General features: G+C 44.2%; 1 protein-coding gene across 4 annotated transcripts; it reads right to left on the bottom strand.

Annotated features, from left to right (window-relative positions):
- Positions 1 to 162: 162 nt before the first annotated feature.
- On the bottom strand, positions 163 to 27663 carry LOC129865445 (RNA-binding protein FXR1-like). 4 transcript variants are annotated; one of them, XM_055938254.1, is made up of 17 exons: positions 27011 to 27663; positions 24349 to 24401; positions 21536 to 21629; positions 20473 to 20559; positions 17732 to 17880; positions 17257 to 17350; positions 16894 to 17010; positions 16580 to 16750; positions 16369 to 16447; positions 15980 to 16137; positions 15286 to 15372; positions 4689 to 4917; positions 3809 to 3988; positions 3307 to 3507; positions 3115 to 3219; positions 2844 to 2929; positions 163 to 2741 (listed from the first exon to the last, which is right to left on the bottom strand). In XM_055938254.1, the coding sequence occupies exons 1-17, from the start codon at positions 27059 to 27061 to the stop codon at positions 2634 to 2636; spliced, it is 2049 nt and encodes a 682-aa protein (XP_055794229.1). In that variant the 5' UTR covers positions 27062 to 27663; the 3' UTR covers positions 163 to 2633. The 4 variants fall into 4 exon arrangements, with proteins under 4 accessions (XP_055794229.1, XP_055794231.1, XP_055794230.1 ...); XM_055938256.1 differs by having other exon boundaries at positions 16028 to 16137; XM_055938255.1 differs by having other exon boundaries at positions 20488 to 20559.
- Between the last annotated feature and the right edge of the window lie 172 nt (positions 27664 to 27835).

Genomic DNA, 27835 nt, shown 5'->3' with positions numbered 1-27835 from the left:
ACAGAGTTTAGGGGAATTCTGCTGAAGGCTATCAATGTAAAGGTTGGCATTAGACTAACCTATTCAATTGACATGTCATCAGGTGAGTGATAACTGGAATTTCAGTTATCAGTCCAAGGTTTGTGTGTCAAATGTTTTTGATTTAGCCAAAGGGACAAATGCTTATCAAACAATGAAGTCCTTTATTGCCATCAGAACATGTGTGAAGACCAGCCTACCTGACACTGAGGAGTTGACAGTACCTGAACAGTACTACTAGCATACACACACAGAAAGGGTCAACATTCTCTCCACCCAGAAAGACCTGGGGAAAGTGAGCCACAAGCGGCAGATAGTATTAAAGACAACGGAGGTATACATTTCACATTATAACAAGAAAATGTGATCATTTTTTCTCAATCCTACATGCAAGCATGCACAAATGAACCAAAGATAGAAATAATCAGTGCGCTGTTGACGCATTAACACGCAGACGGTTAAAACGAAAAGGGGTCAATCCATCTGGGTGACTTTAATTCAGTAAACACAATCCCTAACTAGCCTCAATACTTGTGTGAACATCTATCATGCTCAATGTTACACTGAGTATTACAATAAGTATTTAATGAGGGTAAGAAACCATTACACTAAGGAGATGGGGGTTTATTTTATTCTTAGTCATCCTTGTAAAAAGGCAGCCATATTGTGGGTGAATTTGAGTGGGGGAAAGGTATACCGAAGCCACAACAGTACTTAAGTGTCTACGGTATGGATTCTAAAACACATTCAAGGTGGACATTAGCAGCAGTTCTAGTAGCGGATAAAATAATGGTGAAACTGAAACGTGAACCCTCTCCCTCGTGCAAAGCTACTGCCGAATGATCATGCAGTTGGTTTGTTGTTTTAGAAAAATAGTGCAAACTCAGACAGAAGAAATCAATCAGTTCATCTCAAAAGATAGTTGATTTCATTTCCATTTTATTTCATATTTTCTATGTGGAAAGAACAAAACGCAGTTGAGAGAGGTAACCAAGACAGTAACATGAGCCACCAAGGGTTTCTGAGTCACCCCCCGCCTGTCGACCGCCTGTCGACCGCCACCTTTAGGAACCGGACAACCATCTCGCTTATAGTTCATCTCAAAACACTGTCATTTCTCCTTTGACCGCAACGCAGTCGACCACACTGACTGAACCCCTCCGCCCCTGACTGAATCGCAACAGTGTCGTGGTGCGGTCGTGCATCTGTGTAAGCCCGTGTGTATATGGCTCTACTCATCCCTTTTGAAGCTGTGCGCATCAGTCAGTCTGCCTGTCTCCTCCCCCAGCCACGACCACAGGGACCATTCTAGAAGGGTGAAACAACGTGGCTCGCCTTCAACCGTCTACCTCCCTTCCCTCGTGGTGTGTGCGTTCAGACCGCCATTCTGCAGTTCACCCAGGCATTAGTAAGTGTGGCTGGAAGCTAGAGCGCCGTGCTACCCTACCTCTCTATTCCACACTGCTAGTGGGCCAAGAGAAAAAGAGGCACTAAAATTCTCATTTGTTTAAAGTCTAAATCGATCCATATATCATCAAGTCCTTAACCTCTCATTGTCTGTCGGTCAGTCAGTCTGTCAGGATGTATAGGGACAGCCCTGGACACTAGTGTCGAGCATGGGAGGCGGGAAGTGATGCAACACTTCCTCCTACCCGCCCGGCCAAAAGAGCGGCCTCGCCTACCTTTGTGACCTCACCACCGACCCAGGGCTATGTTCCAAGAATTCAGTGTTCTCCCCCCGATTTTAATCCTGTGGTTGCCAGCTCTCTCAACTGTGCACACGTACGTACAAACACAATCTCTCACACACACACACCCCCACACAGCCCAAACGCTGTCCAGTCCACTCTCACTGAGGACAAGCGCCTTGAATTTTTTGTTTGGCACCAGACTTTCTGGCCAGTCACTCGTTCCCTTGTTTTCTGTCCTACCACAGTTAACACCTCTGCACTCGTTTAACTCCCATTCGCTCACTACTGGTCTGTTCTCTGAGCAAAAATAAAATAAAAACCTCTTTCCTGTGACACAAAACTCAACAATGAACTTTTTCAAATTCAAGGCACAATGTCGATCAATAATCACATCCGTCTGTCCGTCATCACCAACCGACATTTAGGCCAGGGTACGTAGAACTCCTGACACTTGTTCTTCACCGCTTGGACTCATCCGCCTATTCCTCCCTTTCTCCAGCTGGCATCTATCCTCCTCAACTTTTAGAGATGCTTCTGTTTGAATGGGAGAGCGACCACAAGTCCAAACCAGTGATAACATTAACAAAAAAAAAAAATTATAATAATTGTCTCGTCCTGTTTGAGATTCAGTTCTCTTTTAAAATCAAGTCATATCCACCAGCCCTTTTGGCAAGCTAGTTGTTTTTTAAAATAAGCACTAAGTACTGATAGATAGGATAACATACACCGTTACGTGTGTTTAAGTAAGATGCGACTGTCGTTTTTTTGTACTTTTTCTCTCCCCCCTCTCACTCAAAGTATGAATCAGGTATTTTGTTGTTTTTCACTCATCTGTTTTAAGGTTTAAGTAAATGCAAGCAGGGACAGAGTTTGCCATGAAGTCTTGCTCTCGACCTGGGTTTTTAGGGGGCGGAACCTAGTCCTCTACGAGACGCCGTTGACCAGGGTCTCGCTGGGCATGGCCATGCCGTTGCTAGGGGAACGCTTGGAGGGCGCCGTGAGCTCCTCCTTCTTGGTGCTGCTCCCGTTCTCCTGGGGGAACAGCAGAGGGGAAACTGTCAGTTTAACAAGTTGCTATAAGCTGGTATCTTCTACGGTGTGTGTGTGTGTGTGTGTGTGTGTGTGTGTGTGTACCTTGGGCTCGGAAGCAGCAAGTGTCTCCAGGGGAAGGCTCTGTCGGCTCTGCGACTCGGCGCGGGATATGTAGTCTGCCACGGTCACTACAGACAAGAACCCAGAGAACAGTGATTTAAACAAGATATACTGTTTAATGACAAATCCAGCACAACACAGTGAGGAATGAGACTAAGGAAGGATACGGTAGACTCGATCAGACTACCATTTTCCTCTAAGGTCCAGACTGACAACAGGGAGGGAGGTTTGGGACGTCTGACACACTGCTCACCCTCGGCTGGCTGTCTGTCACGGCTGAGGGATCCTCCCTCGGGGTGGTTGCCGCGGTTACGGCGGCGGCGGCTCCTGTTGCGGCGCTGGGGTCGGCCCTCCTCATCTGATAAAGGTGAGAAAAAAAAGAGGAAGTATGAGAGACGTAACTTTAACTACTCGACAAAATGTCCGCCCCCTCCAGACTTCCTACCCAGTCCGTTCTCGTTGGGTCCGGCCTGGCTGTCTGACTCTGTGGCGGCGGCATCCATCACGCTCGGCTCCTGGTCGTTACGGCGACGGCGGGAGCGTCTCCTGCGGTCTACTCCTCCCACTCCCTCGCTGGTGTCCGTGTCGCCCTGCTCACTCTCACCCTCCAGCAGGGAGAATGGGTTGCTGTCCGGGTCCCTCAGCACTGACCAGGAGAGAGGAGAGAAAGAGAGGCCTAGCATATCAAACTGTACCACCTTCCAGTCGTAATGAAGGAAAACTTGACCATTAGGTTTGACCTGAAACATCCCAGTATCACCAAGGACCAATTTGATTCATTACAGCACACCGGAACAAAACATTGTTACAGAATAATCAAAAGAGCATTTCTCATTGGACAAGGTCACGAAGTCCCTCCCAATTTCAGTTTGTTTCCTTCTATTTGGTGCACAATGAATACAACCCTGTACCCCATTTGGACTATTAATTAGCCTGCTGTACTGCACCTGAGCTGATCGAGTTGGTAGTCCTTGAGGCAGGTCCTCCGCGACCCCGTCCGGTGTTGGCTCCACGGCCTCTGCCACCCCGACGGGAACCCCTCTCATCTCCGCCCACGCCTCGGGGCCGCTGGTCGCGCTCGTTATGGTCCTCTGACTCCGAAGCGTTGGACTGCTCAGAGTTAGTACCTGGAAAACAGAGTAAGGGGCAGCTAGAGACTAAACTTCAACAGTATAGATTAGTATAGTAAGTTAGCAGCTGTTTTGTTCTGACAGAGAGATGGAGTGAAATGAACAGATGGCGAGAGGGGGATGAAGGCAGGAATGAAGGAATGTGGAGTGTTTTGTACAAAACTGTAGTTTTTAGTCCCAAGTGTGTGTGGTGTACCAGTTGTCTCAGCAGAAAACCCATGAGAGAGAACACCAACTAGTCTGACTATTTGGTATTCACTGCAGCAAAGCACTTTACCAAATCGTCATGTCGACTGACGGAATGTAGCCTGCAAACACTAAGTTCACACAGAACCAAACTATCCACTTGTAGTCAAAATAATAATTTGCCGTTTTAGATGGATGACTGTTTTATATCTTTACATTCTATTAATATGAATAGATAAGCCTCTCCTGACTGATATGAAGTATGGTGATATGACGGAGCATGGAGAACTCCATCTTTGTGGAAGGGAGGGGGCGAGAGTTCAGGGTACAAGCAGACACTATTAAAATGTATGTACTCAGCTGTACACCTTCGCTGAGTAAACATTTGAAACGTCCCTCAGAGTTTAGCCTCTTGTATGATAAATATGTTTGTAGATTGAGATATTGGTCTTATCAGATGATGGAATGCAGTTAGCAGTGAGGGATCATGGGAGTTGTAGTCTAGTCTCACCATATCCAGAGTACTGGCTGTTAGAGGGCCTGCGTCCTCGTCCGCGGCCTCCGTAGGTGCGCGAGGTGTGGAGGTTGGTGGAGTTGCTGCTATCGTCAGTCAGGTAGCCCTTCTCCCTGTCCCCGGGGCCGGCGCCCCCGACCCGACTAGGGGGAGCACGGTACCCCACCCCGATCTGACGGAGCTGCTCGTCAATCTGCAGCCGCTCCAGACGCAGCTGCTCCACTTCCTGTTAGAGACGGACATGTTAGGGCGTATATCATTAGGTAGATTCCTATAGGGCAGAGAGACAGAGGTACATGTTAGGACATAGTGACTATAAAAAGTCTACACCCCCTTAAACTTTTCACATTTTGTTGCGTTATGAAGTGGGATTGAAATAGATTTAAACTATGTCAGTCGCTAGGCTTCCATCCAATTTGGCAGATTGTCATGCAAATATACTCAAATTGGCGTAAAACAATGCACATTATCCCACCAGTTTTTGCGGATAAAAGGCTGTGCGTGATGACAGTGCACACATAACTTTTGCCATTAAATTCCCATGTACCAAATGAAAAACACATGTTAAAATGGGTTTCCATCACCTTTTCAACTCTGCCGGTTGCATTGCCAATGTGCCAACTCTGGTCTTGGCACATGAACTCTAGCCAACAGCTTACAGAAACAGTGCGGGTAGGCTAACTACATTGAGATTGTTATGGAGAAGAGCGATATTATTTGCATTTGTCAAACAGCAGCCAAGCATCGATCATCATGTCACCAGAATAAGACCCTCGATATTTATTGGAAAGGAGGATCAAGGTCATCACCGTACACATTCACTGCCCTGTGAAGTTCATCACTTATTTCATATGTAGCCCAGTAAACTGTGTGGTTTCACCGAGTCGTAGTGGGAGGACCACACAACATAATGCATTACTCCACGTTTACGTCGATATGGTTATTATATCAATATTTGCACATTAAGTCACTTCTGCCATTTCTCACAATTAATTTTACACACAAAGATCCCACCATGTCAAACAAACTAATTCTGTCTGAATTTATAAAATTGTACTGGCATCTCATGTTTCCATCAGACCGGTCGTGACTTTTTTCATGCGTCAGGTAAATTCGACTGCATGAAATGGTTGGATGGAAATGTGGTTACTGAACTACACAAAATACAAATTAAAAGTAATAACTAAAATAGTCATAGCATAAGTATTCACCCCTTTATGCAAGCCAGAATTAGTTCAATAGTAAAATGTGTGAAATAGGGGTTATGACTTTTTATCGTGTCCCCCATACAAACAGCTGTACGGTCCGTCAGTAAAGTATGGAATTTGAAGCACAGATTCAACTACAAAGACCAGGGAGCTTTTCTTAAAGCCTCAGAAGGGGAGTGATCAGTAGATGGGTAACAATAACATCCAACATTGAATAGATCTTGAAGCATGGTCAAGTTAATAATTATGATTTATTAAACCACCCAGGACACATTAAAGACGCAGTCATCCATCTGAACTGAGCTGCAGGACGGGAAGGAAACTGCTTAGGGATGTCACCATGAGGCCATTGGTGATTTTAAAGTAGCTAGAGTTCAATGGCTGTGATTGTAGAAAACAGAGGATGGATCAACAACCTTGTAGTGAAGTCACAATAATGACCTAAATGACAGCTTGATAAAAATAAAAATTATACAGAATATTTCAAAACATCAAATGTTATTTGTCATATGAACCGAATACACACACACGTTCAAAAGTTTGGGGTCACTTAGATATGTCCTTGTTTTTTTTTTTAAAGAAAAGCACATTTTTGGTCCATTAAATATCAAATTGATCAGGAATAAAGTGTAGACATTGTTAATGTTGTAAATTACTATTGTAGCTGGAAACAGCAGATTTATGGAATATCTACATAGGCGTACAGAGGCCCATTATCAGCAACCATCACTCCTGTGTTCCAATGGCACGTTGTGTTAGCTAATCCAAGTTTATCATTTCAAAAGGCTAATTGATAAATGGGCCTTGGTACGCCTATGTAGACATTCCATAAGAAAATCTGCCGTTTCCAGCTACAGTAGTCATTTACAACATTAACACTGTCTACACTGTATTTCAGATCAATTTGATGCTATTTAAAAATGGACAAAAAAAATAATTATTTTATTTTAAAAACAAGGACATTTCTAAGTGAACCCAAACTTTTGAACGGTGTGAGTGAGTGAGATATATATCACACACACACCGTGAAATGCTTATGTGCCCATAACCAACAATGCAGTAATTAAGAAATTTGCTAAATATTCTAAAAGGAAAAAGAGTAACAATAACCAGGCTATATACAAGGGGTACAGGTAGAGTCAATATGTAGGGGCACAGGTTAGACACGGTAATATGTAGGTAGGGGTAAAGTGGCTATGCATAGACAAATAGGGTAGCAGCAGCGTATGTGAAGAGTCTGAAGGAATGAGAATGTATGAGTGTGTGGCGTCAATATGCGTGTGTTGGAGTGTCAGTGCATTTTGTGCGAGTGTGTGGTTAGAGTTCAGTGAGTGTACATCGAGTCTGTGCAAGAGTGTCAGTGCAAAAAATAAGGGTCTCAAGGCAAATAGTCCAGGTTGCCATTTGATTAACTGTTCAGTAGTCTTATAGCTTGGGGGGTTATAAGCTGTTCAGGAGCCTTTTTGTCCCAGACTTGGCGGTCTGGTACCGCTTGCCGTGTGGAAACAGAGCAGTTTGACTTCAGTGGCTGGAGTCTGACTATTTTTAGGGCCTTCCTCTGACACCGCCTGGTAGAGGTCCTGAATGGCAGGAAACTCTGCCCAAGGGCAGTGTGGAGTGTAGTAGAGATGGCATCATCTGTAGATCTGTTGGGGTGGTATGCAAATTGGAGTAGGTCCAGGATTTCTGGGATGCTGGTGTTGATGTGAGCCATGACCAGCCTTTCAAAGCATTTCATGGCTACAGATGTGAGCGCTACAGGGCGGTAGTCATTTAGGCAGATTACCTTGGCGTTCTTGGGCACAGGGACAATGGTGGTCTGCTTGAAACAAGTAGGCATTACAGATGGTAAGGGAGAGGTGGAAAATGTCAGTTGGTCAGCGCATGCTCTGAGTAAGCATCCTGGTAATCCGTCTGGCCCTACAGCTCTTGTGAATGTTAACCTGTTTAAAAAAGGTCTTAAAGTGGTTGCTCCACTAAAAAAAAGTTTGCGATTATGCTGCGGTATTTAGAGGTAATTTAGTACAGTACCCTGCGTCACCACCTCATTGCTCCAGACCAGCGCAAGGGGGAGTTAGAGCACTGATTATGCTTTTGGGTCCCAAGCTACTGTGTCTCTGTAGTACTATAGCCTACTCCTGACCAGTCACTTTGTACAGCGCCTTAGTGGCGCAGCGGTCTAAGACACCGAATCGCAATGCAAGCGGTGTTGCTACAGAGGCTGGTTCAATACCTGTGCTGGCCTCGACTGGGAGACCCATGAGATGACTACAAGTTTTTGGTTTCTCGCCCTCTAAAAGAAACACAATTCTAAATAAAAGCTGGCTTTATTTACAAATTAGTAACAATGTCTCACCCCATGTTCAAGAAATACCCCCCCGCAAGTTATTTGAAAAGTTATATTTTTTTAAACAGTGATTATTATTATTATTATTATTCATTTTGAATGATATAAAAGCCCCTTGGATATTCTCACAGATCTATTATTAACCCTGTTATTAGCAGGACAATATATATATAAAATATTGGTAATGGCACCCAAGTGGCGCAAAATGGGATTGCTTTGCAGTTCTCCAGCTGTATCCCCTGAAATAGCAGTGGGCGCGCGAGGTTCAAGGCATGAGGGCAGGGGATGGGCCGCAGAGCCACGCACAGAAGACAAACCTAGCCCATGGGGAAGGGAGGAGGAAGGTGGAGGGGTGGACCCCCACTCGGTAGCACAGAGCAACACTTAAGGGGCATGGCGCTGACTAGGGAAACGTTCCCGCTGTTCTTAGTGCCAGTCTGCACGTTCAAACTAAAACAATGTAACTAATAATGGGGCGAAAAATGCCCCTTAGATATTAATTCGGAGGGCAGATATGGTTAAATATTAAAAGCATTAGACCTCTCACTAAAGGCATAAAACAAAAGTTTATTTTTATTTTTTAAATGACATGAAATGTACACATTTGTAAATCCCAAAATCTGAAAGTAATTGAAAACGTAGATTACAAATGATTTGCGACATTGTGGTTACAATAAAGGCAAACAAAATGTAAACAAGACGCTGTGTTTTATTTACATTAGCGAGGGACAGCTGGTGGCATTTTGAAAACAGGTTTTCAAACACTTGTAGCCAGATTAGCAGGACACTACTCTTTATAGCCCGGCTACTGTAGGTGTGAAAGTCACCTTTCCAGTACTCTTCACCCCGGCCCAAACTCCACCCATAACACAGTTACCATTCAAAAACGAGCTGTTTACCCCTCCGCCCCCCAAAAAGGCATCGTTTTCATTAAGCCAGCTTCTTTCTATGGTGCTACCCGTTCCAGGGTTAGGATTTTCAAGAGGACTTGAAAATGAGCCGGAGCTGATCACCAAAACTTTTAATAAGTATTTTGGTTTCAGAGCATTTTCTATTAAAAAAAATGGATATTGCCTATCAATGTGTAGGCATACTGTGTACTAAAATCAATTAAATAAAGGTTAAATAAAAATAAATTGTGTACTAAAAACGTGAATGTGTTTTTGCAGAGAATAGAACCATTCCGACAACCATCCGTGGAGATCAGTGTACAAAGGGCTGGACAACACGCTGCACCGAGAAAAAACAGTTGCCAAGAAAGCGGTTACTTTTGCTAGATTCTTAAAATGTGTATGCAGCATTAGTGTTGGAGTCAATTCATTCTTAATTGATCTACTGTTTCTATCATAGGCCACTGTAAATCGATGGGGGCTCAGGGGTGGTACCCTTCTGCTCATCTGATGAAGGTGCACATGGATCAGATTCAAACTTTGAAGACCGAGATCGAGTCATTGAAGGCAGACCAGCAGAAAGAGAAACATTATCTGAGGGCAGAGATACGGGCGACAGCTGATGCATTGGTCCAGAGCGAGGCAGCATTGGTGGAGAATGACGCGTTGAAGAGGGCGAGGAACGAGATAGTTACAATCCATGCTAGGCACACCTGTGAGCTCTGGAAGTCCACCTCGACAGGCAGAGTCAACATACCTGGCGGGTTCATCAGGTCATCCTGACATTTCCATTCCTCTTCTGACAACAGAACTTGACCAACTGCTCACCGGGCAGAGCAAGGGCCGTCCGGACCATTATGCTGTTCTGCTATGACATAAGCCACCTGCATTTGTTTAAATGCTTTATTATCCAAATGTAAAAGCATATACTGTACAATACTGTTTTTCTTCATCAGCATCTTTATGCTTTCGTTAATAAAATAATGATAAAAATACTTCCAAAAAGTAGATGTTAATTTAGTTATGAATCCATAAAATTACTGTGGGAATAAATATGACAGAACGACAGAAATATTGGAACAAAGTTGTCTAATGAAGGTAAACTAATTTTAGCTTACTGGAAAATACTCTTTCAAAACACACACGGTCACGTTGTACAGCGCCATTATGGCTATTAGCAGGTAGCTGGACAATAGACTTGCCTAGAAGGGTAGGGGGAGAATTCTATCGTCAAATGTATTTCTTAGTTAGGTTGGCTGTACAACCAGCCGCTGTACAACCAGCCGCTGTACAACCAGCCGTGATTGGATTAAACTGAAATTGCAACCACCAGAAAAGATAAAACAAAGTATTATGCATCACATCTGACCGTGATTGGGAGTTCCATAATGCGGTGCACAACAGGCCCAGCGTTTCTCTCCTTCTAAAAACAGAAATAAATGTTTTGGCCTTTATTCAGATTACAATTGCTCACTATAATTTCCCCCCCCCAAACAAAATAACCTCCAAAGTATTGTTATATATTATCAAGTTGATAGCACAGTCCTATAGCCCAGCACCTACATAAAGCTGAGTGACTCACTCATTCATGGCTTTGGAAAATAAGTACCAACATTCTTTCTGATAGTCTTTAATAAATCAATTTTTTGGTTACCCTGACCTGGACACCATGTACAGTATTATAATAGCCCATTATGGGCTATAAGCAGGACAATATACCTTTACCAACACCTCTTTGTATTTTGATACTGTGTGGATGGGGCCTCGAGTGGAGCAGTGCAAAATGCGTTGCTACAGATGCAGGTTCGATACCCGTGCCGGCCGCCCCCGGGAGACCCCTGAGGCAGCTTTTAATTTAATTTAGAATCCTCATGCTATATTTTCCAATATAAGGTAGGCCTACCGTAGGCGACATGAGTCTCACTAGTGTTGATTAATGTGCTGTTTAAAGTGGTGTAGGTCTTGTTTATTTAAAGAGCATATTGAAGTTAGAAGCAATAGGATTTGAAGCAATAGCCTACAACTATTTTAGCACAGTTTCACGCTGCTCTGAGACAAGCATGGGCACTGGTCTTGATAAATCAATGAGATTTTTATTTTCACTGAATCTCCGTTTGGGTATTGGTTAGACTAAAATTATGGTGTAGAAATGTTATGCTCTTAGTGTAACCTTTATTTAACTAGGCAAGTCAGTTAAGAACAAATTCTTATTTACAAGAACAGCCTAGTTGGGGAATTGAACCCCGGTCTCCCACGTGCCTGCACGACACAGAATTCTTTAGCTAAATAGCCCAGTACAGTAGCCTACTCCCTACGCTGCAACTTTTAAAAGAACGAACCACTGTACATCAGCTACGGAGAGTGTGATCACATAGTCGTCCTGGACAGCTGGTGCTCTGATGCAAGGTTCAGTGTTGCTTGCCTTGGTTATTGTCATGAGAGCATTGAAAGAATTAAGCCTGTCTGGTAGGTTCACATCACTGGACAGCTCGTAGCTGGGTTTCCCTTTGTGATCCGTTGAAGTTTGCAAGCCCTGCACATACGATGAACGTCTCAGCCGGTGTAGTAGGATTCAACATTAGTCCCGTATTAACGCTTTGCCTGTGATGGTTCGTCTGAGACGTTTTACATTTTTGGTAATTTAGCAGACGCTCTTATCCAGAGCGACTTATAGTAGTGAGTGCATACATTTTTGTACTTTCACGTATTGGTCCCCCATGGGAATCGAACACACAACCCTGGTGTTGCAAATGCAATGCTCTACCAACTGAGCCACATGCGAGACATGCATATGTATGCAACAACGCATTATTGTTGTCTGCGAAACACAGGAAAAGGCCTACACCTTTTGGCCTAAATGCAAAGTCTTATGTTTGGGGCAAATCCAACACGTCACTGAGTAAATGCCTCATTTTCCAGCACGGTGGTGGCTGCATCATGGTATGGGTATGCCTGACATCGAAGACGGAATAGTTTCTCAGGAAGACAATAAGCAGGATGAAGCTAAGAACAGGCAAGATTCTAGAGGAAAACCTGCTTTACACCAGATACCGGGAGAGGAATTCACCTTTCAGCAGGACAATAACCTACAACAAAGCCAAATCTACACTGCAATTGCTTCCCAAGACAATGAATGTTCCTGAGTGCTCAAGTTACAGTTTTGAACTAAATCAGACTGTAAAACTATTTCAAGACTTGAAAATGTCTTTCTAGCCATGATCCAACAACTTCACAGAGCTTGAAGAATTTCACCCCCCCAAAAAAGGGCAAATATTGCGCAATACAGGTGTGCAAAACTCAGACTTACCCCCAAAAAACTCACGTCAAAATCACTGCCAACTGTGTTAACACATGTATTTACTCAGGGGTGAATATTTATCTAATAAAGGTATATTAGTTTTATTTTTCATTAATCCTTTAACATATTTGGAATTGTATTCCACTTGACATTACAGAGTATTGTGAAGATCGTTGACAAAATTACAATGAAATCCATTTCAATCCCACTTTGTAACAATAAAATGTGAATAAATCCAGGGGGTGGGAGGTGTAGACTTTCTATAGGCATTGTATGTAAGATTCCTATAGGGCAGAGACCGAGGTACATGTTAAGTTAAGAAGGATATGTGTAGCTAGATTTGGAGTCGGAAGTTTACAAACACTGAGGTTGGAATCAATTAAACTATTTTTTTCAACCACTACACAAATGTCTTGTTAACAAACTATAGTTTTGGCAAGGCGGTTAGGACATCTACTTTGTGCATGACAAGTTATTTTTCCAACAATTGTTTACAGACAGATTATTTATTTCAAACTTAATGCCTCTTTGCTTGACATCATGGGAAAATCAAAAAGAAATCAGCCAAGACCTCAGAAAAACAATTGTAGACCTCCACAAGTCAAATTCATCCTTGGGAGAAATTTCCAAACGGCTGAAGGTACCACGTTCATCTGTACAAACAATAGTACGCAAGTATAAACACCATGGGAGCACGCAGCCGTCATACCGCTCGGTAAAGAGACGAGTTCTGTCTCAGAGATTAACGTATTTTGGAGCGAAAAGTGCAAATCAATCCCAGAACAGCAAAGGACCTTGTGAAGATGCTGGGGGAAACAGGTACAAAAGTATCTATATCCACAGTAAAACGAGTCCTACATCGACAACCTGAAAGGCCGCTCAGCAAGGAAGAAGCCACTGCTCCAAAACCTCCATAAAAAAGCCAGACTACACTTTGGAACTGCACATGGGGACAAAGATTGTACTTTTTGGAGAAATGTCCTCTGGTCGGATGAAACAAAAACAGAACAGTATGGCCATAATGACCATCGTTATGCTTGGAGGAAAAAGCCGAAGAACACCATCCCAACCGTGAAGTACGGGTGTGGAAGCACCATGTTGTGGGGGTGCTTTGCTGCAGGAGGGACTGGTGCACTTCATAAAATAGATGGCATCATTAGGGAGGGAAATTGTGGATATATTGAAGCAACATCAAGACATCAGTCAGAAAATTAAAGCTTGGTCGCAAATGGATCTTCCAAATGGACAATGACCCCAAGTATACTTCCAAAGTTGTGGCAAAATGGCTTAAGGACAACAAAGTCAAGGTATTGGAGTGGCCATCACAAAGCCCTGACCTCAATCCTATAGAAAATGTGTGGGCAGAACTGAAGAAGCGTGTGCGAGCAAGGAGGCCTACATTCCTGACTCAGTTACACCAGCTCTGTCAGGAGGAATGGCCCAAAATTCACCCAACTTATTGTGGGAAGCTTGTGGAAGGCTACTCGAAACGTTTGACCCAAGTTAAACAATTTAAAAGGCAATGCTTCCAAATACTAATTGAGTATATGTAAACTTCTGACCCACTGTGAATGTGATGAAAGAAATAAAAGCTGAAATAAATCACTATTATTCTGACATTTCACATTCTTAAAAATAAAAAGTGGTGATCCTAACTGACCTAAAACAGGGAATTATCACTAGGATTAATTGTCCGGAATTGTGAAAAACTGAGTTTAAATGTATTTGGCTAAGGTGTATGTAAACTTCTGACTTCGACTGTATGTGGACTGGCAAACATTTATATGATTTGATTATTTATTTTGCAACATACAGGGACCCACCCATACTTATGGGCCCTGCTCAAAAGTAGTACACTACAAAAGGGAATAGGGTGCCATTTGGGATGCACTTTAGTAAAAGGAAAAACCCATCACTGCAGAGTTGACACAGCCTTAAGTCATGTGACTTTACCATGTCCAGCAGTTTGATGTGATTTTCCAGTGGTTTTGTGAAATAAGCCATGTAAGAGCCAAATTCTGCAGTGTATACAAGGGGGTGGTCAGTTTAGGTGTTTTAGGAATTAGGCGTCTAAGGGATTGGGCTCAAGTGCAGACAGCAGTTTACTGAGAACTTTTGGTTAGGTGAGGTGGTTGAGGGTGGAAGGGTGTCACTTCAGAATGCGACAGCTGCCGCCACTGAGCCTTGTGTGAGGTGGCTGACGATGGGTGAGGGGGTGCAAGGATGAGTAGAGGGTGTGTTATTTTTGGAGGCTAGGGTCCAGATATCCTGTAATCTACACCCCTACCCCTCGTCCCAACGCTGAGTAGGGGGCTATTTTTAAAAGCACAGGGTAAGGGCAAAATGGAGTCGCTCTCAGCAGCTTTCACATGAGGTAGGTGGAGGAGGGTGGGACAGGTGACCGATCTGGAATGATCTGACACCTCCACCTTCTACAGACTGCATCTACTCCCCTCTCCCCATACAGAAGTGGTGGTGTGTGGAGTACACAGAAGAACACCAACCAGTGTAAGACAACGTCTTCCATGAGTGTCCACACAAGAGTAGGTAGACTAGAACTTGCCCCGGATTCAGGGTCAGATATTTTTTCCATTCCCTTTAATGGTTAAGATAAGGGGGGGTTGGGTAATCTGATCCTAAATCTGTGGGTAATGGGAACTCCTACCATACGTGTATATTCTGGCCATTGGCCCAAAGTATGTATGTATAAAGAATACACCAGGCATATAGGGTCAATATACATCTTAACGTGTCGTAACAGAGAGGGGTCCGGTGTTTAATTGACATGAGCAGAGGTCAGGCCTGAGAGTGGCGGTGATCTCTCCCCTCTGTGTGCGCGCGTGCGTCTCACCTGTAGGTAGGCCACGTGGTACTCCAGTAGGGCCTGGGCGTTGCTGATGTTCTCTTTAGTTCCCACAAAGACGAAGGGAACCATGCCCTGGAGAGAAGGAGAGTGTAAGAGAGTGGACTGGTAGACTGTTGCGCTTCATTTTACATTTGGAGGTGGGCGAGTCCTGATGTTTAGTCATGGAGATTTGGAAACATTTGGGCATTTCCATAAGGGGCAAAGAACTGGTGTCTTTAAATTGATGTAGAAATACATAGAGGTTTCTCTTTGAAGGGACATTTTTTGAAAAAAAAGTGGGTAAAAGCACACAGAACAACAGTGATATACACCAAATGATGGAGCGGGCCCAGGCAACCCCCCTTAGAATAAGTAATGAACAGTGCAGACATGCAGAGGAAACTGAAATGGGACAACTGACAGCGTCGACAGACCGAGCCTATGGATTGCAAAATTCTGGTTACTTTCCCAAAATTCCATAAATCCCGGGTTGAAGGATTCCTGGATTTCCTGTTAATTCTTTCCGGAATTCGTGACTATTCCTACTTGGAAGTCTGGAAAACCTGGGACTTTTAGGAACGTTACCGGTATTGTGCAACCTTACAACAGACAGAGTTGTAAACAGAAGCGGTAGCTAGCACCCTGGTAAGGTTACAGTTGTTTGGTACGGCTGTTTGGGCGACCGCAGCACTCCATTCACCTCTTGTTTAGGGGCAGTGTCTTCTCTGCCAGCCCCCTGCCTGCCTACCTCCTCACGGGGAAGCTTTTTGTCATTGTCCCCCTCGATCCGGACCCGCACCACCCCCGACTTGTCCACAATCTCCTGGATGACTTTGCCGTTCTTGCCGATCACTTTTCCTGGGAGAGAAGAGTGAGAGAGGAAGAAGAGGGGGCATTTGGAGACCAAGGATTAGCTGGATGAATCCGTAAACATGGGCACCCTCATAGATATCAGCCTGACCGACTTGCCCTCTAGTTTCTATCAAATTCTAAAAGATGCCACAATTCAGACAATCATTGTTTCTCAGTACATGTGTGTGCAGGAACTTTCCTGATTGACTAAATCATGGGGGTGGGGCGTCAACTCACCTACGAGGTTCCTGGGCACCTGGAAGTAGTCTTCTTTGAACTCCAGGAAAACCCTGGCCAGCTTCACCGCTTCTGGGTTCTGCAACGCAAACACAAAATCAATTCAACATGCCATTAAACACATACAGAGAGAGATAGAGGCTGACAGCCTACCACACACACACGCTGACACACACCAAGACCCCGCTCTCACCCCAACATACCCACCCACCTCTCCGTAGATCCTGAAGGTGCAGCTCTCCTCCTCCAGTTCGATGGCGGTGACACCAGGCACCTTCCTGGCCTGCTGGATGTTGGCACCGTGGGAGCCAATGGCCAGACCCATCAGGTCTTCCCTTACCTTCACCTCCTCCTGGTATGCGGATGCCAGCTGCTTACTTGTCTGGGGGACAAGGACAATAGGGTGTCTGTGTGTGTCAACATGTTGATGGCCAGTCTCCAAGTTACATTCTCAAGCGTGTTTGATTCTAACTGAATGAACATGAGGGGAGAAGTGTGTGTGTGTGTGTGTGTGTGTGTGTATACCTCAAGGTGTTTAGTGGCTTCTTCGTTGCGGGACATGAGCATGAGCTTGGTACGGATGCTGCGGAAGTGCATGTCGCTTAGGAGAGCAGCACGCTTCACTGTTGTCTCATTTGTTGACTAGAGAAAGCGGAAGTGTTAGTCTGAGAAAGCTGGTTAAAGAAGGGGGAAAAAGGGACATTACTAAAAAGGCTAGTCTTGTAGCACAGCTCTGAGTACGAGAGCTGATCTAGGATCAGGTCCCCCCAGTCCATATAATTTACTAATAATGAACTAAAAAAGTCAAACTGATCCTAGACCACTAAGCTTCTCAAAGTAGGAGTGCTGAATACAGGCCCTGAAAGCAGTAGTGACTGTGATACTGACCAGCACGATGAGCTCGTGTGAGGCTGCACTGTAGAAGATGCAGTTGGCTCCAATGGCTTTCCTGAAGTCTTTATGGATGTTGTCGTTCGCACAGCTGTTGGTTAAAAAAAGAAAGAAAAAGAACTTGGGTCAAACCACAGTTATTCACAACAACAGCGCACTATGTAGCTACTGTGAGAGGCTGATGGCCTGCCCAAAAGACAGCTCAAAAACAGCTCCGATGACAACATTTCAATGTGTATAACTGTCTAAACAAGAAACCCTTCACATATAGCACCCTATTCCCTACATAGTGCACCACGTTACAGAAGTAGCCTTCAATAAATAGGGAGCCATTTCCGGTGCAGCCAATGTACTCCAATGAATAGGAGTAACATGTTGCCTCTGGTCGTTCAATCTGAGTACAGTGCTACAGCGCCGCCCCAGTGGTGAGGCTGGTGTAGTGCACTGCCGGGGTCAGAGGTCAAACACTCACATGTTCCGTAGGTCTTCTGGGATGGCGATGGGGACCTTGTGGAAGGAGTTTCGGGAGGAAGGGCTGTTGGGGTTGACGGGCCGGATGCGTTCGTGCGTGACGATCTCGTTGTATGTGGCGTCGCACGCTGCGTACTCGATAACGTAGAACTAAAGGGTTGAAATAGAGAGACAAAGGTCCTCAGAGATGGCGAAATTGCAAGAGAAAGAAAATATTTAATGAATAGAAATAGACCCAGATTAATACAAATATGGGTTAAATAACAAGGATCATTAAAAAAATACAAAAAAAATGACAGAGCGAGGGCAAGAGAGAGAGATAGATGGAACTCCACACACCATGCTCGAAGGCCAGTATAAGAAAACAGCACTCAACACAAAGCTGACATTACAAACCTTTATCACTGATCAAAATAGTGGTCAAATCCAGCATTAAGCCTCACTAAAGGCGTCCGCATGCTCCCCATCCGAAACAGTTTGTGCATATATTATGACAACAATGTGACGCTTCTGTTCGTTTTGGCCTTCCGCAAGGTGTTTTTGGGGAACTGCTAATAATACTAGGTACATTTCATATTCACAAATGCAAATGGTCTAATTCAAAACCAAACTTTTTTCACTTTACAAATGAACTTAAACAATAATGGCACTACTTTAACTAAAATGAAAAACAAAAAAGGCAATTAAAACTTGTATTATTAATGAATATGATTTCTTTGTTTAAGATTCCTGGCAATGTAAATAGTTTGTATGTATGCTTGTTTGCATGCGACTATTCCTCTTTTTTTGTTGATATTTTGGGGGAGCTGTTCGTGCACACAAACATTTTTCTCGAGCCAAGCAGAAGTTCAGAGCCGAAGTCCACGCTCTGTTGGTCATTAGTAGGGATTCTTCAATTAAGTTAAGTGTTTGTTGTCATTCAACGATACTCTTTTTCATGCACATTGAGAAATAGGCTACAGCACCAAACATCTTACACGGAACCCAAACCGGCTGCGCACGTGCGCAAGCGTGCATCATTTATTTTGCCCCCCACACCAAACGCGATCACGACACGCAGGTTAAAATATCAAAACAAACTCTGAACCAATGACATTAATTTGGGGACAGGTCGAAAAGCATTAAACTGTATGGCAATTTAGCTAGTTATCTTGCACTTGCTAGCTAACGTTAATTTGTCCTATTTAGCTAGCTTGCTGTTGCTAGCTAATTTGTCCTGGGATATAAAGATTGAGTTGTTATTTTACCGGAAATGCACAAGGACCTCTACTCCGACAATTAATCCACACATAAAACCGCCAACCGAATCGTTTCTAGTCATCTCTCCTCCTTCCAGGCTTTTTCATTGTTTAACTTATATGGTGATCGCATCTAAACTTTCATAGTATTACCACGACAACTGCAACAAAGTTCGTCTTTCAATCACCCACGTGGGTATAACCATTGAGGATGGCACATGGGTACCTGCTTCTATAAACCAATGAGGAGATGGAAGAGGCAGGACTTGCTGCGCGATCTGCGTGAGAAATAGGAATGAGTTCTAATTTTGCCCTTGGCGTCGCAGACGCTCGTTGGCACGCGCGAGCAGTGTGGGTGCAAAAATTGAATAACATGGATTTCTAAATGTATTTTGCGATGCTCGCGATGTGTTCGGTCTGGTCAGCATGTTAGACATAAAATTGCGCGACTTAGATCTCCTCTGCAAAATCATAAAAATGTACAACAGATTTCTTAAATCATCTTAGATTAATTCTGACTACTTTGAGGAAGCATAGACTGGCTTCTTAAGACGAACAAACAGTTCCATTGCCGCTTTCTCTTTTTCCAAGAAAAGTTTTTTTTTTTTTTTTTAAGTATGCGAATACACTCGTTCTGTTGGTACAGCGCCAGCCAAACTGAAGCATGCGGAAGGAAGCCTTAACACCTCCTCAGTCACATTCTACTGACCCAGGGTCAGTCTGCCTGTCTGGAAGACAAAGTGGTTGCGTCACAATAGTGCACTACTTTTGAGAAAAGCCCATAGGGCTCTGGTTAACTGTGACTATTAAATAAAAATAAAAATAAACCTTTAAAGTGTCATTTGGGACTCAGTGTGTCAGACAGGGAAGTGTTTAATGTTAGTCGCTAAATTCCAGAATCAAACCTCGGCCCCTACTCAACAGCCAAACCAGAAGATCTGAGACGATTGGATAGGTATATATAAAAAATATTTTTTAAAAAGGTAGTTCCTTCAGCTTTCCTTCTCAAAGACTAGGTGGGATCTACAGAGGTGCTAGGGGTCAATATGGAATGTAGAATCTGTGTGTAGTCTAAGTGACTCTACAGTATGTGCCTGCCTGCTTTAAACAAGCCATGTGCTTCCTGCTGCATTAGTTATCCCAATTAGCCTACATTAGACTGCTGTGTGTGGGTCTAAACAAGGGATGACTGAGGGGTATCCCCCATAGTGGACGGAGCGGGTGTGTAAAACGCTGATGCATCACACAACATGCACATGACATTGCACAAATGACTACTTGGACTGATCGAGAACATTAAAAAGGGGACTATTTAGCAACAATACACCAAAGTCTTGGTTGAGATACAGGGATGTTCATCACCCCTTCACACAAGAGTGAGACCCGACCATGTTGCATGCAAGCACACAGAATACATTTTTTTTTTTTTTTTTTAAATCACACACACAGTTCCCCCCCCTACCGACCCCATGCCGGCCCCAGATGCACCCGACCCCTAACTCACCAGTCCCTGACTCACCTCTCCCTTCATCATTCTCACCCGGGCCAGCCACCAGCCACATGGCTCCTGCTCGTTGGCCCTCGAGTACACCTGTTGAAGGGGTAGACAGGAGAAAATTATACCTGGACATACAGGTGTTTATACCTGCTCGGGTTGCAACATTCCAGTAACAGAGGTTTTACAGAAATTCTGGATTTCCTGATTATTTCATCCAGCTTAGGGATGCAGACAGGAAGGATGATGCCAGAGCAATGATACCAGAACAATTACAAGACGAGGGAAAACTTTCTGAAATCTACCATGTAACATTAACCAAAAAGGTCAGGCAAAATATTTAGTAAAGTGATTATTGGGTGATTATGTAATGATATGATAAACAGTGAGATGGAGTGTCTCTCCATGGCGATGATGATTTGAGTGCTGCTGTGCTGAAGAATGGAATCCTAGCTGGCTAATCATGTCTAAATTGGACTGTGGTTAATCCGTCTCCACATTGCTCTGCCGTAGTGAACAGGACTCTGGGTAATCTCTCGACTGGCTGAGACCCGGGCTCATGGGTAGTAATCTCCAGCTATGAATGGAATCACAACGGAGGAAGCAAACTAAACCACTGATAGTGATATGGATTAATGTGTGGTATGGTATGCTTTATGACATTACATGTGGGTAGGGTCAGTGCTATCCGGGATCCTTGAGACATCCCTACCCTTACCTAAACTTAACCATTTTAAGAATGTCAACTTTAAATGCGGTAGGGACTCCCAAGTATCCGAATAGCACGGACCATGTGGGCAGTGGACTAAACAGGAGGTAGAAACCAACCAAGGAAGGAGTTTCCACTGTCTTTCTGGGCAGGTCACACAGTGAGGAAAAACTCCTGGCCCTCAGAAAATAATGAGGGGAATTAGGTTGCAAGATTCCAGAAACATTCCCAAAATTCCCAGGTTCTCTCAGAAATCCCAGGTGGAAGACTGCTGAAATGTTTCTGGAATCTGTTTTGCAACCCTAGCGGGAGATGGCGGGATCTGGAGAATTTGGGGACATAACAACGATCGGGCAGAAGTACCTCCACCTCCTCTCCCTCGCCAATGTCCTTGTGGTAGTCGGCTGGGGGCGGCAGCCGAACGTCACTGAAGGGCAGCTGTCTCTCTGGTTGCCAGCTTTTTTTTGGGGGGGGGGGGGACAGAGAGAGAAAGGGGGAGATTGCAGCGAGGTGGAGAAGGCGAGAGAGACAGATGGGGAGAGGGGAAACAAACACCTTTCAGTCACAACAGTAGGAGAAACATCAGCTTCCTGTCATGTGATTTATGAAAGTTCACCTCCTGTCCAACACTTTATATTACATTGACAGACATCGCCACACCAGTTAGGTCCAGAATAAAGTCTGGATGTGTGGTAAAGCAGGCTGATGGAGGAGCTATAGGAGGACGTGCTCATCGTAATGGCTGGAATGATACCAAACAAACACATGGAAACAATGCGTTTGTTCCATTGATTCCATTCCAGCCATTACAATGAGCAAGTCCTCCTTTTGCTCCTTCCACCAGCCGCCTCTGGTGTGTAAAAAAACTTGTGTAGCAGAAACTTCCGGAACACAGACCCTAATGAAAGTACCAGAAAGAAACAGGAGCGAGACCCAAAAGCATGTCAAACCCTAACATAACTAAAGCTTAAGTGTCATTCTGCCTGAAGCAGTGTTCTCTAGCTGACAGACAAATCACTTGGTGACAGTTAGTCAGTGGGGGCCAGGAAGTGAGACTAATGCCGCATTTACAAGAAGGGGAAAGCCATAACCCTAATAGAGTTACTGGATTACATATGGTAATGATCCTAAGACACCTATAATGTACATTAGATCATTTATCTACAGGAAGACTGTGTGGATGAGAATCAAGAATCATATAAAACTAGGATATCCGGTAGGTAGTAGCGTGTCCTTTTACATAAAACACTCGAAACGAGAGCTCAGTCTAAAAACAGCCCACTGGACTGCGGCTGAGTTCAACCTACTGGCTTCAAATTCACAGAAAGACATTTATGTAAAATGTGAGGGGGGTTCATCACAGTTGTATTTAGGGATGAAACGGTCACCATTTTCACGATAAAATTCCTGACGGTTAGTATTACCGTTTCAAATTTTAATAATTAAAACCATGTTTGATTACCGAGGTTTGAGAAACTCGCGGTAAATACTGTCCAGCATCAACCAAAGTCAGCAACAGTCTGACGCAGGCGCAGCATGCAAGGTGGGTTTTGTTTTGTGTGGAAACATGGCGGAAGGCAGTGACAGGACAAAATCTGAAGTGTGGTCGTATTGTGAGTTTAGTAGAGTGCTGAGAGAGCTGAGGGAAACTTAATTGAAGATGGTTCCCTGTCTGCAGAACATGCGGAAAAAGAAAAAAAAAGCTGCGAAAGGGGGCAACACTTCAAATCTCTTGAGTCATTTTCATGACCACCACCCACTACTTTACAGCGAATGCAAGGTCATTTAACTTTTAGCTCAATGCATGATGTGGGGACTTTGGAAAGGAGGAAAATGTCATGGTTTATCTAACTTGCTAACAGCTTGTAAATAATGTAATTTATCAGTGTTACCTACTCTTGTAAAAACACTACACGTTGTTCTGCTGTATGCGTCGTGTGTATGCAGACTATTTACCAATTGTAACATATTTTGTTCATTTCAAAATCGGCAGTCGACGACTTTTCTCCAACAGGAGAAACACTATAGACTCCTATACAATGTCAATTGTTGGGCTCATTGCAATTTGTGTTGTTATTTTAAAATGTCAACACCTGCACATTGGATTTGTTTACATACCTATTGTTCTTACATGCACATTGCTTTACTTGTGTTGTTTTTATATGCACATTTGATTTGCTTACTTTTTAAATTGTATTTTACTAGGTAAGAACAAATTCTTATTTTCAATGGCGGCCTAGGAACAGTGGGTTAAGTGCCTTGTTCAGGGGCAGAACGACATTTGTACCTTGTCAGCTTGGGGATTTGATCTTGCAACCTTCCGGTTACTAGTCCAACGCTCTAACCACTAGGCTACGCTGCCACCCCAACTTAAGGTTGTGTTGATTAAAACCTAGGGAAACTTAACTCTCATGGCCACATGGTGCCATCTTTAATGTTATTATTTTAATGTTTATGCACACACAAAGTGCATAGTGATGTTAATTGATTTTTGGTGACTATAATCGTGATATGAAATTTAAACACAGTTTCATTTCTAGTTGTATTATAGCCTAGCTAGCCGATATAGCGTAAAGGTCAACCCTATTTTGAAGTCAGTGGTTCAAATATGAACGAGAATGGTGTCAAGGAGCAGTAGCCAGCATTCTCATAGAAAGCATGGCTTGTCATTCATTCACGTAGTATCTCACAACCAGCTACTCCTACACTTCCACAAGGCAAGAGGACAGGAGGGAGGGAGGTTGTTGGAACGGCAGAGCCATCCCAAGAATGGCAGGGGCCACTGTCCAGCCCCCCTGCCTGCATACCATAGGGAACTATATTTAGCAGGGGACTATATTTATTTACAGAGTCAACTAGAGAAAGAGGAACAGGGGGTAGGAGGAGGAGGGTGGCTAGCAAGATGGGATGGAACAGGGCAGGGGGATATGAGTTCCAGAAAGAAGGGGGGGACTATAAAGGTTTTGTGGACAGCTGTGTCCGGACCACAGGTGGTTCTGAAACGGGGATTTCAGGACAGTAAAACTAGGCCAAAGGACTGGGGGAGAGTGACGACTTGAGTAGCGTGGCTATACTGGTGATAGTGCGCAACTCGGACAGATCTTCTATGAGTCAGTAACCACACAAGCAGAGGGTCAACTCTACACGTTATGTCACGAGAGAGAATGAAAACTTACTTGTTTTCGAATACTATTGTGAGTGAGTCTTCGTGGACATCTTTGATGAACCCCTGAAAAAGAAGAGAAAAACCCCAAACGTTATTAGGCAAAAGTCTACGCCACTGACTGATGGGAGGGCAGAGGGGCTAATGGGTAGACTCATAACCCATGAAAGGACTATGACTGTAACTGAAAAGACAGTGTAGCCATCTTGGGGACAGAGAAATATAACTGTGCTGGACATCCACATTTATTTCAATAAAATGAGAGCTTTGTGTGTCGTCAGAGGGTAAAAACAGGTCTGACTACATGGGTATCAAAAGCACACACGACCGTCCCCACTGGAGAAAGTAACACGATACCGTATCCTTGATCAACAGCCATTACGAGACCCCCTCCTCCAAATCTGTTCCTCATCCATCACAGTCAGCCATCCACAGATCTATCACAGTGCCATAAACTCTCCATCAGGGTGGGAGTAGAGCGGAGACATGGGGGGGGGGGGGGGTGCCACGGTGCTCAGTGTTACACTGCCTTATATGGGGCCGATGTCGCTGGCAGTGGCACTAGGGCCCGAGAGGAAGTGTCAGAGGCGAGGTGAGGGAGTTTCACCTGCTGGAAATGAAAGGGCCGGCACCTCCCAGGAAAACCTGCTTAGATTTCAGGAGGCAGTCTGAACGAGCATTAGGCAATGTATGAAAGCCCTTAGCATTAGATTCCCTCATATTACACAATCTCACAGTAACTTCACAGATCTGCTGCCACTTTCTCAGGCCCCAGAGAGAGATGGCCAAAGAGCCAGAGGGAAGCCAGATTGAACTGCAATGTCACAACACAAACAGCCACCTTTTGTGTCTCTGTCACTCAAAACTGCAAGCATGGGCACAGAGACTGGATAGGTAGTAGCTACCACATGGGGAAAACACTGTCCTGATAGCTGCTGTGATGGAAGAAAGGAGGTAGGCCTAATAGCTATATTCCATTACAGGGCCTACTGAAGTAGCCACATGTGTTGTGTGATGTAATGAACAGTGTTCCATTCTACTACCAGGTCAAGGGTCAGGCAAGCCATTTGGCATGGCAGTCATGGTCACATGACCCCAGAAGAGCACAGAGGTTAGAGTGGTCATTCACGGCAGTACAGTGATGTCACTCCTTCTCCGGCCATGTGCTGTTCCAGGAGGACTAGAACTCCCCACATGCCCAAAGAGGGTCTCCTCTGGGGGTGCCAGGTCTACACTCCTGACATTACTGGTATAGCAGGATATTCCTTTTGGCATCTGTGTATGGGTTACTGTAACTGTGCAGAAAGGGCAGTGCTGAAAAGGATTGTAGTTTGTGTGTTACGCATGTGCAAGACATGAGGCATGTTGTCTTCACCTAAATTATCCAACCAATCTGGTTCCTCTGGAAATCATAATCACACATTAAGAATACACAGGGAGAACTTGTTCTCAACTAGTTTACCTGGTTAAATAAAGGTGAAATATAAAAAAAAAAAAAAAAATCTGAACAAGAGTGAGGAGAGAAATAAGCATGAATGTATCATGTACCTTCAGGCCAGAGTGCTAAACTGTCAGCCAGTAAACAGAACAGGTGAGAGGGAGAGGAGTGTAAAAATAGTCTAAACCACGAGTCAATGAGAGGGGAGAGTGGAGCTAGAGAAGAAAGGAAAGAGTGAGGAAACAAATCAGACAGGGGGCTAAACAAAAGAGGTAGAGAATGACAGAATGGAAAGAGGAGGAAAAGAGGGATAGGAAGAGAGCATGGAAAGGGGGAGGACTATGGTGTTGACTGACTGGCGGAGTGTTGAGATTAGGATAATCTGTTCCACCAACACCTGATTCAGTCCCTCAGTCATTGTCAGCCCTGGGCCATTCAACCCATAGCAAATCACTAGGGCCTATTCAACTGTCTGCCAGTACACACACACTCTTACACTACAGCAACCATTTGGCACAGACATTGAATGAAGTCATTTGACTCAATTTAAGTAACTAAATAAAATGACTGAAATCGTTGACTTCCCCTTGTTGTGTCACGTATGGTTATTAAGCCATTGTGGTGTGATGATTTTTTGGAAACAGTCATGTGACTGACAAAAGTAAGTAATTTGATTCACTGAAATAATGAAGGCTGACTCAGCCCACTCCTTGGAAAGACAATTGGGGGGGGGGGGGGGTGTTGCTGGGGATAAACCGGGAGAGCAAACAAACAGATCGATATTTCATTAGGAATCACCATTTCAGATGTGGCATCATTCTACAACCCCTATTCTCGCAAATTTGAGAGGTTAACTAGCAACTCCAACCAAAGAAAGGAGTGCCCGGGAAGATGTTAGGTGATGCCAGACTAGGTAGCTAACTGGCTAACGTTAGTTAACTGAACAGCCTAAACATAAAACATAGTTAAGACACTTGGAATTTAGCTAACAAAAACAGGCCACGACAAGCGTTCACCACAATGGCAAACCCTGACGAAGTAGAAATCTATGAATAGCGACCTTATCATTTGATGTTGGGCCTACTCAATGAATGAGAATCTGCCAGCTAACAACGACGATGTACTCACTACCTAGCTAGCTACTGTAGTTAAAACAAAACAATGTCGACTGTTTCATATTTGTAGTTGTTTAACGTTAACGCATGACTAACTTATTTACACCGGTAATTCCCTTTACCTTGTAGAAGGCCCCGTTCGAGCCGCGAACCTCCACCGCCAGCCCGTCCATAGTAGTCGGTAGGTCCCCACGACTGGTCTTTTCTGAAGCCGCTACGACTCCGTGCGGTTCCGGTACCACCCCCAGCTTCCCTGCCGCTGGCCCGTCGCCGCTCTCCAACCGCTTGTGGATTTCCAGTGTTTCGGTGAAGGGGCTGGGGAGTTGGGTGTTGATGGAATCAACAGATACCGTTAGGTAGATACCGTCTCCAGCGGTCAACTTGACGTTTGCTAACACTAGTTAGCAAACTATCGATAGCTTTGTTAGCTGGCGTGCAACAGCACAATTAAGGTGCTGTCCTGCGTTGAGACGGGGACCACGGCGGTCAAATTGCAATGTGCTTTAAAGCTAGTAAACTAATGTTAGCTATCGCTAATTACCTAAGTTAGCTATCACCAACACCCTGATTCCGTCACTTGCGGGGATGTTAAAACAGGCGTATAAATGCAGCAGTCGATGTAAAGTTTTTATAGAAAGTCGTCACAGGGATTCCTTTATTTTATCTTGAAGTACAATTTTGCTAGGAAGACTCCTCCCGATAAAAACGTATGTGGTGCACTACCGCCCGGCAACTCCTTTTACTCCAACCGCCCGTCTCCTCAAACGCACGCCGAGGTACGGAATGACCTCGAAAATCCCACCCTTCACTCTTGAAAGATCCACCCAAAATGACATCCTGAATGATCATTGGTCAAAAATAATCGTCAATCAACTCTAGAATTCTTTTTATTGGTTCAATAGTTAGAGGTTGGTCAGTGTATTATCCAATAAATGAACCAAATATAC

Source organism: Salvelinus fontinalis, chromosome 11 (genome assembly GCF_029448725.1).
Source record: "Salvelinus fontinalis isolate EN_2023a chromosome 11, ASM2944872v1, whole genome shotgun sequence".
NCBI lineage: Eukaryota > Metazoa > Chordata > Actinopteri > Salmoniformes > Salmonidae > Salvelinus > Salvelinus fontinalis.
This window is presented reverse-complemented; position numbering and strand designations above follow the sequence as displayed.